The 13676-nt window shown below is 42.2% G+C and overlaps 1 protein-coding gene across 7 annotated transcripts in view; it reads left to right on the top strand.

Annotated features, from left to right (window-relative positions):
- The window catches only part of FARP1 (FERM, ARH/RhoGEF and pleckstrin domain protein 1), a 178667-nt gene that overhangs the window by 112418 nt on the left and 52573 nt on the right, over nucleotides 1-13676 (top strand). For all 7 annotated transcript variants that reach the window (XM_033147852.1, XM_033147851.1, XM_033147857.1 and 4 more), the window contains exons 5-10: nucleotides 257-335; nucleotides 4328-4425; nucleotides 6124-6238; nucleotides 7238-7385; nucleotides 7865-7960; nucleotides 9707-9870. In XM_033147852.1, coding sequence (XP_033003743.1) covers nucleotides 257-335; nucleotides 4328-4425; nucleotides 6124-6238; nucleotides 7238-7385; nucleotides 7865-7960; nucleotides 9707-9870 — 700 coding nt within the window. The remainder of the gene's footprint in view (nucleotides 1-256; nucleotides 336-4327; nucleotides 4426-6123; nucleotides 6239-7237; nucleotides 7386-7864; nucleotides 7961-9706; nucleotides 9871-13676) is intronic.

Raw genomic sequence — 13676 nt, 5'->3', positions numbered from 1 at the left:
GTTCTTAACACAGCAGCACACACTTGCCAGTGGCCATTCTGATCGACAAGGATAAGAAAAATTGAAAGCTGTCTTTGTGCTATTATTTTGGCAAAAGAAGTCTTGGCTCAAAGCGAATGGGTGTCCATTGGTAATTGTGGTTGATGGGTACTAGTCACACCTGAGTTCAGACAAAGGTGTTTGTGTGTGCAGAAGGAAACTACTTAATTCAGAATTTTAGGTTTCTTCTCACCCATCCCCCTTTCCTTCCCCATAGGGCCTAAGCATGTGATTCTAAAATTCGTGGTGAAATTCTTCCCGCCTGATCATGCTCAACTGCAAGAGGAGTTAACAAGGTCAGTACTGCCGTCCGTTTTCATTTGCTCCTTATTAAAGCAGGGGATTGACAGCTACTGGAAGCATGCATGTAGATATACTGCTGAATGAAGAAAAAAAATAAACCAGATTATGACAGGGGGTTAGGAGTTCATTTTGAATTGGATTCCAGTGCCTGGTCTGACATTAATCTGGATGGGGCCACTGGCTGGTATAGCAAGGAAAGGGCCTAGAGACCTTAACAGATTGGCCCTCTTCTTTCCTGGATTGCCAGGAGGATGCCATTTGTGGCTTCAGCTTTCAGTGACATTTTGGATGCCTCTGTAAATGTGTGGGCTGTCCATTGTAACTGCAGTTTCCATGACACCCACATGCTGTAGACATAAAATTCATGTGCAAGGCTGTTCAAGGGCTATAGGGCACCTGTGGTCTTCACACTATATTTTGGTGCCTATTTGTGCTCTCCAGTTCTGAGAGACCATGGTATCAGTATCTGGCCCAAGTTGTAGGTATAAACATCTCCCTCCTCCTACAAGTTTAGTTGTGCTTCTCTGTTTTCCAGTTCAGTGATGAGTTTTCTATTTTAAAATGGGGTGTGTGTGTGATTTTTTTTGTGTACAGGATCATAACTGTATAAACTGCAGGGTGTGCAACTCTAGTGAATATATAAATGACATACTTTAGTGGGAGGGTTTTACTGTTTCAAATTCTCCTAGCATTATAGCGAGCTTCAAGTGCTGCCAAATGCTGAGTTTCAGTACTATAGACCTTTGAATCATCAATGCATATTAGTAATTTTAATTGCTTTCGCTTATCTGCACCTCTTTGAAGTTTTAGCATCACCTTTTCTGTTTCATCTGATTCTCCCCCCCCCCCATGATTTCCCGCTTCTTAAACTAACACGTCCTAATAAGGGTTGGTGGTAGTAGGATTATGGGTGGAGAATGGTGTTTATATTCCTGAAAGACAATAAAGACAGGTAACAACAGTCCTGGAAACTTATCTTAAGTAGCAGGCAAGGTCCTGGAGCAAATATTAAAAGGAAGGACAGTGAATGGAAAACACTCGTTTTTATTCATCTATTCATTTGCTTTTTTAATATGCTGGTTTTCAGGTATAGGCAACCTGTGAAAGTTATGGAAGAAACTAGCAGATGGAACATAGGGCAGCACAGGTTCTTTAAAAAATCAAAATCAAAGACCAGACTAATCTGATACCCTCTTCTGAGAAGATAACTCTCACTTGCTCTCTGAATAAGAAAAATGTGGTGGATCTTAAAATGGAAATCTCAGAGAGAGTGGCCACATTCTTATGCAATGCTAAACTTTTTTTTTTTAAGTTTAATTTAGTAAGTCAGCCAAACTCCAATCTAACAGTGCCTTAAGCCAGTGTTTTTCAACCTTTTTTGGGCAAAGGCACACTTGTTTCATGAAAAAAATCACGAGGCACACCACCATTAGAAAATGTTAAAAAAATTAACTCTGTGCCTATATTGACTATATATAAAGTAATTCTCTTGAATAGGAATCAAATAAACACAAAGAAAGTATTTTATAATTACTCTATTATGAAATAGTAAGTAAACAGAAATTCTTCTCTCCGCTGCTGCGCACACTGTGCTTTGGCGGGAAGGAAGTCGGAAGATGATGTCAAAAAATCCACATACCCCCCATACCCAGGACACAGTCCGGTGCCCGCAAAAGAAAAAAGATTTTTTTATGGAAAATTCCAAGAAAATACACGTCCTTAATAGTCTTAAGCCAATTTCAGGCTATGTTCACTTCACTTGCCAAACTGCACTCCCACTGAACCGCAAAAGGAGGGCTGCAACCATCATAAACGCAAGTTTCCAGCATCCATGCTGGCAGCTTATGGAGGGGGCGGGGAAGGGCCCACGTCAAAGCGACGGCAAGGAGGAAAATAATACTATTATACCGACACCCTGTATCAACGCAAAAGATTTCGCCTAGTTTTTCTGTCAATCTAATTGGATGTTATAGCCGAGATACTCAAAGCAATTAATTAAAAAAAACTGCATAGGAAGCGCACTTCACATACTTCGGGGCACAAAAGTTTAAGCAGGCGCGTGTAGAAGGAGAAAGGGGGAGGCCACCGCTCCCTTTATTAGAGGCTCCTGGAAAGCGCGCCAACGAGCAGGCAGCCGGCAGAGGAAGAGCAAGCAGCGGCAACTGCCCTTCGCGCCCTCCGGCGCCGCTTCTCCGCCCTCGCACCGCCCTCCCTCCGCCGACGGCTCCGCCAAACGCACCGCCGCGGTGCCGCCCTCGCGGCTTCTTCCCTCGACCAGCCCGCCCATCTCATCGCTGCAGAAGGCGAGCGAAGCAGCCCTGGGCGCCGCCATCTTTGGCGCCGCCTCCATTTTTCCCGCGCAGCGTCAGTAGCGCCGAAGGGCGGGAAAACAAACCCCGCCAGGTCCGGCCACAAGCCCCGCCCGCCGTTACCCCGAGGGGAGTCCCCTCCTAGGCGCCGCGAATTTAGCTAAGCGGGGCCTCGAAAAGAGCCAAAGAGAGGCGTCGCTGCGGTCTCTTCTCCACCCGCGCCACTCACCTCCACCGTAACGGCCATACCGCGACATCTGCACCCAAGTAGGGGGGGAAATCCCAACCGTCTCCACGGCACACTAGGCAACATCTCGCGGCACACTAGTGTGCCGCGGAACAGTGGTTGAAAAACACTGCCTTAAGCACTTGGTAGAGTTTTGGTTTCTTTTTTTCTTTCATTTTTTTTAAAAAAGTCCTATATCCAACATAAATAGGATATAATGTTTTCTGGTGCGATTGTTAGCCTGCATAGTTTATGAGTTTGTTTAAAAAAGGGGGGGGGTATCATTTGGTGGTTAAAAATGTGAAATTCCTGCAACAACTAGATTTATTTATTACCTGTTTTGCCTCTCCCCACTCCTCCTAGGAGCTTGTATACCGTATTTTCCGCTCCATAGGGTGCACCAGACCATAGGGCGCACCTCATTTTTAGAGGAGGAAACAAGGCTAAAAATATTTTTTTCCTGGTTTTCCTCCTCTAAAAACCCTGTTTTTTTGAGGATCAGCTAAAAGTTTTGCAGCTTTTTTTGCAAACGGAAAAGCCCTGGGTTTTTTTTTTTGAGGATCAGCTAAAAGTTTTGCAGCATTTTTTGGCAAAGGAGGAAAAGCAAAGCTCCTTTTGCAAAGGGGGAAAAGCAAAGAGGAAAAGCCCCGTTTTTATGGGGTTCAACTCACATTTCTGCAGCTTCTAAAGGAAAAGGGAGCCTTTTCTACAGTTTCCAGACAGATAATCTAATCAGCCAGTCACATGTTGCTGGGGAAACAAACAACCTCCCTCTGCAGCACATTCAATAATGGAGGCCTTGGGAAGGGGGCGGGGCTGAAAGGGAGCCGGGGACTCTTATCTCTCTCCAATCTCTTGCTGATCAGGTGCTGAGTGGGTCCTTTCAACACCCCCTTTTCTCTTTGTAAAATAAAAAGCATGATCCTCTTTTGGCCCCTGGGAAATTCGGCTCCAGGGACCACCATTCGCTCCATAAGACGCACAGATATTTCCCCTTACTTTTCAGGAGAAAAAAAGTGTGTCTTATGGAGCGAAAAATACAGTACATGGTTCTGCTCTGTCTTCACAACAGCCCTGTGAGGTAGTTTAGGCTAAGAGGTGGCGAATGGCCTGAAGTTGCCCTGTGAATGTCATAACTAAATGGAGATTTGACTCTAGGTCCTAGTCCAACCACTACACTCTGCTGACAATTGTTTTGTTAGTTGCAAGTTTAGGAAATCCAGATAGTGCTTATATTTCAGACACCCATAATTTGAAAGGTGATAATTAATTCCATGAAGACTGTACAACCGCCACATTATTTTGCAGTTATCTCTTGTTAGTGATGTGGAAGGGATCGTTGCTAAATCTCCCCGTGTTATCAAGTAATGAGTTAACATTTCGATTTCCATGTCCTTGCCACTCCATGGAAGCCTTGTTCCTCCACTGCTTTTTCTTTTTGTGCTTTCAGGTACTTATTTGCACTGCAGGTAAAGCAGGATTTAGCCCAAGGAAGACTAACCTGTAACGACACCAGTGCTGCTCTCTTAATCTCACACATCGTACAGTGTAAGTAAAACTAGCTCATCTCCAAACCCTTCCTGCATTTTGAAGAATAAGGTGCTTGTTGCCCAGGTAGAATATTGACTTATAAATACATTTTCAATAGATTAAGGTCAGTGGCCATATCCATAAATGTATGTTCACAAAGATACATTGGGCTAGTATCTGAGTGGCATCCATTTTCTTCAGGTTGTTTCAAAATACTATGGCGAAAATGGAAGTAGGAAGTAATTGCTGTTTGCTTGTCACTGGGATATGTGTAATGGAAATGAGATTAATAAATCTCACACACACAAACATAACAAACACACACCTGGTGGGATTTAGAGTATTACTTACTTTCACTTTCTGTTAGCGCAGGAAGAATTTGCCCTTCATAATTTGTCTGCTAGATTAGCAGCTAATTCATGGTGGTATCTGTTGTGAGGCATTTTCTATTGTGGTTACCTTCATGTGGTTTTGATGGGCCTGCGTGTGATTTTCTGTGCTCTCCGATGTGTGACTAGAACCTTATACACGTCTTTCCTCATTAGTGTAATTGTGACATGTGCCAGCAAAAATGCCTGAAAGAGAACTACAGTGAGAGCCACATGCCACTATTTTTCTTCATCAAAGTTCCTGCATTTCTCAGTGCATTTTCGCTCCAGAGTATCTCTAACTGGTTATCATCTACTGTGCCAAATCTTCCCTATCCTGTCTCATATGTGTCATCCGAGTAAGATGAAACTGGTAGGGATAGAAATGCAGACGGACAGGGTGAGATGAGGCTGCAGAAGTTGGGTTGTTGTCACAAGGCACCCAATTATCAATTCTTTCATTTACTATCATAGTTTAATCACTGTTTGGGGTGTCACCCTCTGGATTTTCTACTTTGGGCATCACATTGCCATCTACTATTCCCATAGAGGTCCTGTAACAGAAGAAAAGGGATGCGGGTGGCGCTGTGGGTTAAACAACAGAGCCTAGGGCTTACTGATCAGAAGGTCGGCAGTTCGAATCCCCACAACGGGGTGAGCTCCCGTTGCTCGGTCCCTGCTCCTGCCCACCTAGCAGTTCGAAAGCACGTCAAAGTGCAAGTAGATAAATAGGTACCGCTCTGGCGGGAAGGTAAACGGTGTTTCCGTGCGCTGCTCTGGTTCGCCAGAAGCGGCTTAGTCATGCTGGCCACATGACCTGGAAGCTGTACACCGGCTCCCTTGGCCAGTAACGCGAGACGAGCGCCGCAACCCCAGAGTCGGACGCAACTGGACCTAATGGTCAGGGATCCCTTTACCTTTAACAGAAGAAAAACAGGCAGTTTGAGAAAAGCAGCTGTAAAGAACAGTATGCTTTGTGATAAGTTGGAAAGTGCTGCATGTTTCCAAGAGGTTCTTGTGTAATTTGCTAAACCCTCAGAAATCTCACTGCTGTGGTTTGATCCCAGTGGATCCTTGCTAATTGACAGCAGACCCTACAGCTCAGTATCCTTCTTCCCTGTTTTCATTCCTTTGCATGAAATGTTCAGGGCCACAAGTACAGTGCTCTGTTATTCACCGCTCACTGCATCTTTCAGGATTTTCTGTTTGTTCCACCCTGAGAATAAGCATCCATACAACTTAATAGTGCATGCTATTGAACTCAGTAGAGCTTACTGATAAATAAACATGCATTGGAATACACACATTTCATCTATTGAGTGCACTTTCCCCCCCCCCCTCTCCCTAGCTGAGATTGGGGATTTTGACGAAACCATTGATCGTGAACACTTAGCAAAGAACAAGTATATACCTCAGCAAGAAGCATTAGAAGACAAAATCATGGAATTTCATCGTAATCACATGTAAGTATTACTATTTAATGCTTAAGTATTCTTAGTGCTGTTGTCTTATAAAGCAGGGCTTTGGTCTTTAGGATTTATAATTAAGAAAACCAGCAGAAAGGTTTGAGGAGATGACAGGGCTTCATAACAGAGTAGAGAAAGAGGGCAGAGGTGGGTTAACAAATAGCAGAGAGAACGGAAGTTTTGCATTCCAATAAGGCATTGCAGAAGTGGTTTGGGGGATGGATGAAAAATTAAAGGGAGAAAGACAATGTTTGATGTATAAGTACCTGTGTAGTAGAAAGCACAAAAACTAGACTCTGGAGTAGGACACAAAGGAAAGAAGGTGAGCTTGTTTTTGCTCAGCTTGCTTGTTTCTTCTTTTGTTTTATTTTTATTTTTTTACATTTATTTATCCAGTTTGTGAATAGAGCCACCCAAAACCTTTTGTGTTGTTTTAACTACTTGTGTGTGTCAAAACTTAACAAACCGTGGTGCAACTTTTCTCTGGGTGTTCACAGAGGTGTTTGGATATAGTATCAACTCATCACCTTTTGGGGGGTGGGATTTATATATAACATCAACTACAAAATCATATTCAATTGCCAATGGGAAATCTTGTTTATCACCATTGGGAAATGGTTCATTTCCTAAATGGGAGATTCCAGGTTTGAGAAGATACACCAAGTTGTGTTGTACAGGAAGTGTGAGAAGGTTGCATGTCTTCATTTTGCTTCACTGGTACACCTGAAACTACTCTTTGAATGTTTAACATATGAGTGGTTGCTGTCTAGTGTGCCAGTTGTTGCTCCAGCAGATAGTCACAAAGCATGCAAGGACATTCAATTGCTATGAAATTTATTTGTACTAGGTCTCTCAAACCGTCAAATTGGTGCTAGGGTCTGTTTCACAGTGACTTTATATGCAAGTCTGAGCAGGAAACAACATCTGCCGTGAAAAGCTCTAATGGTTCTTTTAAACCTTCTTTGTCCTGTGTAAAATCAATTATCATTCCTTCAGTGGACAGACACCAGCAGAGTCAGATTTCCAGCTGCTTGAGATTGCCCGTCGTTTGGAAATGTATGGAATCCGATTGCATCCAGCCAAGGACAGGGAAGGAACTAAGATAAACCTGGCAGTTGCCCATACAGGCATTCTGGTGTTTCAGGTGAGAAGCTGTAATCATAGTTCAGTCTAGACTGCAAATGAGAAGGAGTCAGCTCATAGCTGCCATCTTGTGAGATCCAGTCTGCTAGTACCCTATAGTAACTGTTTGCCAGTGTAGAGATGGCCTCTCCCATGGGGAAGTCCTAGGGCAGTTGCCCCATTGCAGATAGTTATTGGATGTTAAAGCCTTAAGGACCTGGTTCTAACTCTTTGGTAGTTGGGCTGGCACTGATAATTGCCTAGTTGAGCAGAAAGTAGAAATAGGTCATTATAGTCAGTTTCCTTTATTGTGCCACTGACAGTGGAATTGCCTTATTTGTTTTAGGCAGCTAAGCAGGCAGACTAAATTAAAATAGTTTGAGTGTAGTGAACTGCACCTTTTGTTAGTTTTTAAAATTAATTTTGCAGATCAATGAAGGCCTGTTTGTTGGGGAGGAAACGTATTCATACCTTTTCTTTTCCGTTCTTCTTCATATTCAGGGTCACACCAAAATCAATGCCTTCAACTGGTCTAAAGTTCGAAAACTGAGCTTTAAGAGGAAGCGTTTTCTTATTAAGTTGAGGCCAGATGCAAACGTAAGTCTCTGGAATGGCACAAGGCAGTTTGAAGTGGCAGATGCCTGACGAAAGCATAAAATGTATTATTTCCATTCAGCTTTTTCATACTGGATTCGTTAAACCACCTTTATCTCTGCATAAAGTTGTGAGCTTATACCTTGCCCAATTCAGTGGGCTCTGAACTGTGACATAGGAAATGAACATTTGTTTTTCCCGCGTTGACAGATGCTGACTTCATTTGGGACACTCCATTTCTGTGCTAGTCCAATCATAGCTGCTGAGCTCATTGGATGTTCTGCTTGCCTCCATCGCAAACTGATCTTGGGTGTTGCCCCATTAAGCCAGTTGCTGGTAGTACCTCTTACAAAATGTACCCTGGTTTGGAAATAGGCCGCCAATGGTAAATTCAGAAGAGGATTGATGGGAGAGGTCGTAAAATTATGAAAGGAATGGGCCAGTGAAGATGGTAAAATGGATTGGGGGAAGGGTGAGCAGAGATAGGAAGTGAGATGAGAGAATATTGCCGCTCCAGCGTAGGAGCATCATCATTAAGACAAAAGGACACATTAATAAATTATTATTATTATTTCTATATTATAGGGCTTCTACTTGATCTCCAATACATCCAGGTTTAAATCTCAGCTTGGCTATGAAAGTCAAGCCCTGGAAAGTCACTATATATCAGCCTCCGATTCTGCCTATCAGATTCCGGTGTATGTTATCCTTTCCCCTTTTGGTGATCTCCCTAGGGAATAACGTAACAATTGACTACCTCCAAATACTCTGTTCTGTTCACTAGGCTTAGTCCTAGTTCTCACTGAACTGGTAAACCTGCATTTTGGGCTGTGCCACTTCAGACTACAGGTGAGGACTTAAGTAAGCCTTAATTAGAACCCTGAAAACTAGTTTTCTGCGTGGGAGGAATTGTTTAGTCATGGGAGTCCCCCACCCCCAAACCTGTGGTCCAAAATGGTGCAGTCCTACCACTTGAGTGGAAGCTAGTGTCTTATCTCTTAGATTTGAATATCAGGAACTGACAGTTCAGCAGATTCTTGTTTCCAGTTAGCTCTCACCGTTCTGAAATATTGCCTGTCACTTCTCCTGTAGCATTCACAAAATGAATGTTTTGATGCTGGCATTAAATTCTTTGAGGCAGATGAAGTGGGTCAGCAAGAGAAATGATTACTTTAGGGAAACAGATAGTCATGTTGATATAGGTGGAGGGCTTCATAATATTCCATTATAATGACTTTTCAGGAAAGTTACGTTCCATTATCATAGTCGTAGGGTTGGAAGGGACCTTGAGCAGCATCGTCTAGTTTAACCCTCCGCAATGCAGGAATATGCAGCTGGCCCTTACAGGGATCAAACCTGCGAGCTTGGCATTATTAGCACCACACTCTAACCAATTGAGCTAACCACGTGCCTTGTTTTACATTATACATAACAAAATGAATAGTTTAGCCTCTCAGTAGGGTCCTTTTCTGTCTAGGTACTGTATGGTATAGAAAAGCATAGTAGATGCTGGGTAGATTCAAAAGCCATATCATTCTTAAAATAAATAATCGTAAAAATAAAAGGATCATTGTTATTGCTTGCTTTAATTTTATGCAATATAAATGTCCTTTTTTACATTCTAATGGAAATGTGTTGCATTTTATTCAAGAAGTTGGTGCAGATGAAAGTGGAGGGAAATGTCCACATTTGCACTTGGACGATGTTCACCCTCCTTCCAGTGTTAAATCTACCACCATTATCTTTCAGAGTTCCTTCCAGGACACCCTAGAATTCCTGATGGCCAGTCGGGATTTTTGCAAAGCCTTTTGGAAGATCTGTGTAGAGCACCATGCCTTCTTCAGATTATTTGAGGAGCCTAAACCAAAGCCTAAACCTGTTCTCTTTACCAGAGGTTCATCCTTTAGGTTCAGGTAAAATATACTTTTATTTGCTACAGTAATCCATGAGAAGAGTGTGCTCACCCACCCTGAGGTACTGGCTCAGATCGGACATAATGTTCTCCAGCAAACCATAGTTTGTTGCAATGGAAACAAGCAATAAACTTGAGCACACCCTCTTCCCTCCTTCCCTGACATCCAACCCCAGAAACTTTAGTTTAAAGGCTCCATACAAAACTCCCTCCAAGTTTGTAGACAGGAAATAAACCAGCAAATAAAGGAAAGAGGGGGTACTTGAGTTTCTTGTGAGTTCCCTTTGCACAACCCATGGTTTGTTGGAGCAGGAGCATTATGTATTGACAGAATTACTGAAATAGAGGCAAATTTACAGTATTTATTTTCCATGGTTCAGTTTGCATTTAACATTTCTATACTGAACAGTTTCAGACTAAGGACTAGACTTATTAAGGCATCATGTATTCTGTCTTCCTGAGTACTAATGCGTACATGCATGAACACAGAGAGAGCCACATCAAAAATGGCAGTACCTATAATTTAATGTTCAGTTTAACAGTGCACATCAGGCCCAGTTTTTGTCATTCTTGGCTTGATGAAAGGTTTATTGAATGCTAGGGGAGGCGAAATATTGAGAAATTTGCGAGTGGGGTTAAAAGCTAGAAGTGACATTGAGATGCAACTGGTGATTTCTCTGTCTCTTCTTTGTGGAATCAAGTAGACGTTGTCTATGACAGTGAGGCATCATAGCCCTTCAGTTGTCTCTGTGGATTAATGCTGAAAATACCTGCAAAGGGTTGCCCATACTGAGGAATTATTTCTTACATTTAAAAAGCCCATCGTGGAATATTAAGGTGGCGTACATAATGTTCCTAGGTGGTCTCCGCTACAGCCAGCTTCAGCTAAGCAGGTAGCCCCGTACCCTGGAACCAGCATAGTAATTCACAAAATATCTGAGGCCTGTTAGGAAATCATGTTCATTTCATGGAGTCTAGGCCTCCGCCCCAGTCATAAGGAGGCACTGACCCAGGGGAACATCCAAGCTAGCACCTCAAAGATATGATACACTGAGATACTTTTGAAGAGGAATTGGGACACAGTTTTGGCAGCAGGGGATAGGAAAATTCTGATGCTCAGCAAAGTGAAAGGCACAGGAGATAATGCTATGATGTGATTAAAAAGGTAGGCCACCACCTACACATGGACATTATTGGCTGTAAAAGGCAACCAGGTGACTGCTGCTCACTTGACAAAATTAGAAAGTATAATACCTCCTAATAGCTGTCGGTATTGCAATTGCCCGGTTGTAGGAAAAGGAGAAATTCCACCGGCGCTAATTTGGCAATAAATTTTTGGTCCTCTAATAAAGTGCCTGAAACATAAGCCATCTGTTTTGAACCAGAGAAGGCAGAACATATGAAAATAATAGAAAAGTGATTTTGAATTGGCAAAAAGATAGAATCATTTTTTAAAAAAATAGCCTGGTTAAGAAACTCAATAAATAAATAAATGATAAAATTAATCAAATGTGACAATGAAAGATGTGTAATGCTTTGTGAAGGGTTCTACGGTGTCTGAGTGAAATCTTACTGCCTTGCAGTCTTCAACAGTGTGTGTCATAAAACGGCCTTCACAGACCTGGAGCCTCTTGGATGTTTTTGACTACAGTTCCCATCAGCCCCAGCCAGCACGACCAGTTGTTAAGGGTGGTGGGAGTTGTAGTCTAAAACATCTACAGGGCACCCAGTTGGCAGGATATTGTTAAGAATATTATCAAAGATTATATGACGATATGATTTCATCAATGTTTGGTTGTTATTGTATAATATTGAATTGCTTTCCGGGGCGGGGGGAGTATTTAGGGTGCTGCAATATTTTACTGGTTTTACTCCAACAGATTAACGTAAGCCTCTCTGTGGAAGTTTATTTATCAACTACATTACATAAAAAGCAATTTCCTTCTCATATATATGTTTAGGCTTCCTTTTTAGGGTTGAACTTCAATTGGGTGATGGAATTTGGGGATTTAAATTTATTATATTTATCAAGGAGAGTTTATATGTCATAGGTAGGCAAACTAAGCCCTGGGGGCTGGATCCAGCCCAATCGCCTTCTAAATCCGGTCTACGTACGGTCTGGGAATCAGCGTGTTTTTACATGAGCAGAATGTGTCCTTTTATTTAAAATGCATCTCTGGGTTATTTGTGGGGCGTAGGAATTCGTTCATTTTCCCCCCTCTTCAAAATATAGTCTGGCCCCTCACAAGGTCTGAGGGACAGGAGACTGGCCCCCTGCTGAAAAAGTTAGCTGACCCCTGCCATATATGGCTATTTCAAGATTCACTTTTTATAGTCCGGTTGCTTTTTTAATTACATTATGACCTAGATAAATTAAGTTAAAGTGAGAGAAATGCACCAGAATTGGGACTTCCTCTGTTTCTTTTGCTGTCTCAGCTCTGTGGCTCATCACATATGTTGCTTTCCCATTTATCTCGACTGCTTGAGTTCTGTGTGATGTTTCCTCTGCATACCAAGCTTTTCATGCTTATTTTCAGGATAGCTGAGGGATGCAGTTTCCCAAGCATGTAATTTGCGGTGGTCGTTTATGCTGATCTACACACTACTCACTGAATGTCCTAGAAATTATTCAGACTTGTAGTAAAAGTCTGCCTGAAGCATCTTTAATAATTAGGGGCTATTTCATTTCATCCTAGATATCTCTCCCCACCCCAAACCCAACCTTGGAGGCCTTGGAGAGTTAGTCACTGAATATCTACACACTGGTCAGGTGTTGCCAGTGTGATGCTCTCCAGATGTTGTGGAGTGCAACTTCCAGTCATCTCTGGCACAATAGCTGGAGCTGATAGGATTTGTGTTCCACAACATCTGGAGAGGACCACATTGGCTAACTCTGGGCTAAAAGGGCCAACCAATAGTCTGACTTTTGGGGTTCGTATTTGATCATATGTTTGCCTTTCCTCTTGTCTTAAGAAGCAGCTTTAGCCTAATTGTTTTAGTCTATATGTTTGGATTGTATTTAAGAAAGGGATGGAAAACATGTGGTCCTCCAAGTCCCATCAGCCCAACTGGAAGGGCCAGTAGTAAGGGATTATGGATGTTGTAGTTCCAACATTTGGAGGGCCACACGTCCCCCAGCCCTGCTTGAAGAGTCTTAATAAAAGCAAAACCATGGTATCCTCAAGTATTCTGAAGAGCTTAGTAAGAGACTGACAGTAGCAATGCCCCGGGTACTTTTTATTTTAATGCAAATAGAAAATTGACATCTTTCTGTCTAAAGGCATCCCCTATTTGTTAATCTTTTTTTTAAAAAAAAATATCACATAGAGACAGAACCATCTTCATTTGAATCTTTAGTACTCTTTCATTTAGTATCTATAGGGACAGCTTCCTAGCAGAAAATTAAATTGGCATGTTAAATCATAGTTTATCAGCTGATTGCCTAGTTCACAAGGAAAATATATTGTTCGGATAATAATGCATACTCTTGATAGCAAAGAGTGTGTTTTGCTTTATTTATCCACAGAGCTAACTTTTTGAGACGTTTCACGCATGGCAGATTTCTTGCACAAATACTGCCTATGTGCAAGCAGTTGCATGCATGGCATCATGTATGATTGACACATACATGTCTCTTGTGGCATATGCACACGGGGCAGGAGACACTGATTACTAGCTGGCTACTACACGTTTGTAGATGTGGTGAAGCAGGTGATAGTATGACTAGCATTATGTATTTCTAATGTTAAAATAGCATTAAATTGAATTATTAATGTTTTCATCCATTTTGAATAGCTGAGCATAGTT

The sequence above is a fragment of the Lacerta agilis genome, chromosome 4, assembly GCF_009819535.1.
Source record: "Lacerta agilis isolate rLacAgi1 chromosome 4, rLacAgi1.pri, whole genome shotgun sequence".
NCBI classification, from domain to species: Eukaryota; Metazoa; Chordata; class Lepidosauria; order Squamata; family Lacertidae; genus Lacerta; species Lacerta agilis.
Note: the sequence above shows the minus strand (reverse complement) of the source record. Positions and strands in the feature narration are given on the sequence as shown.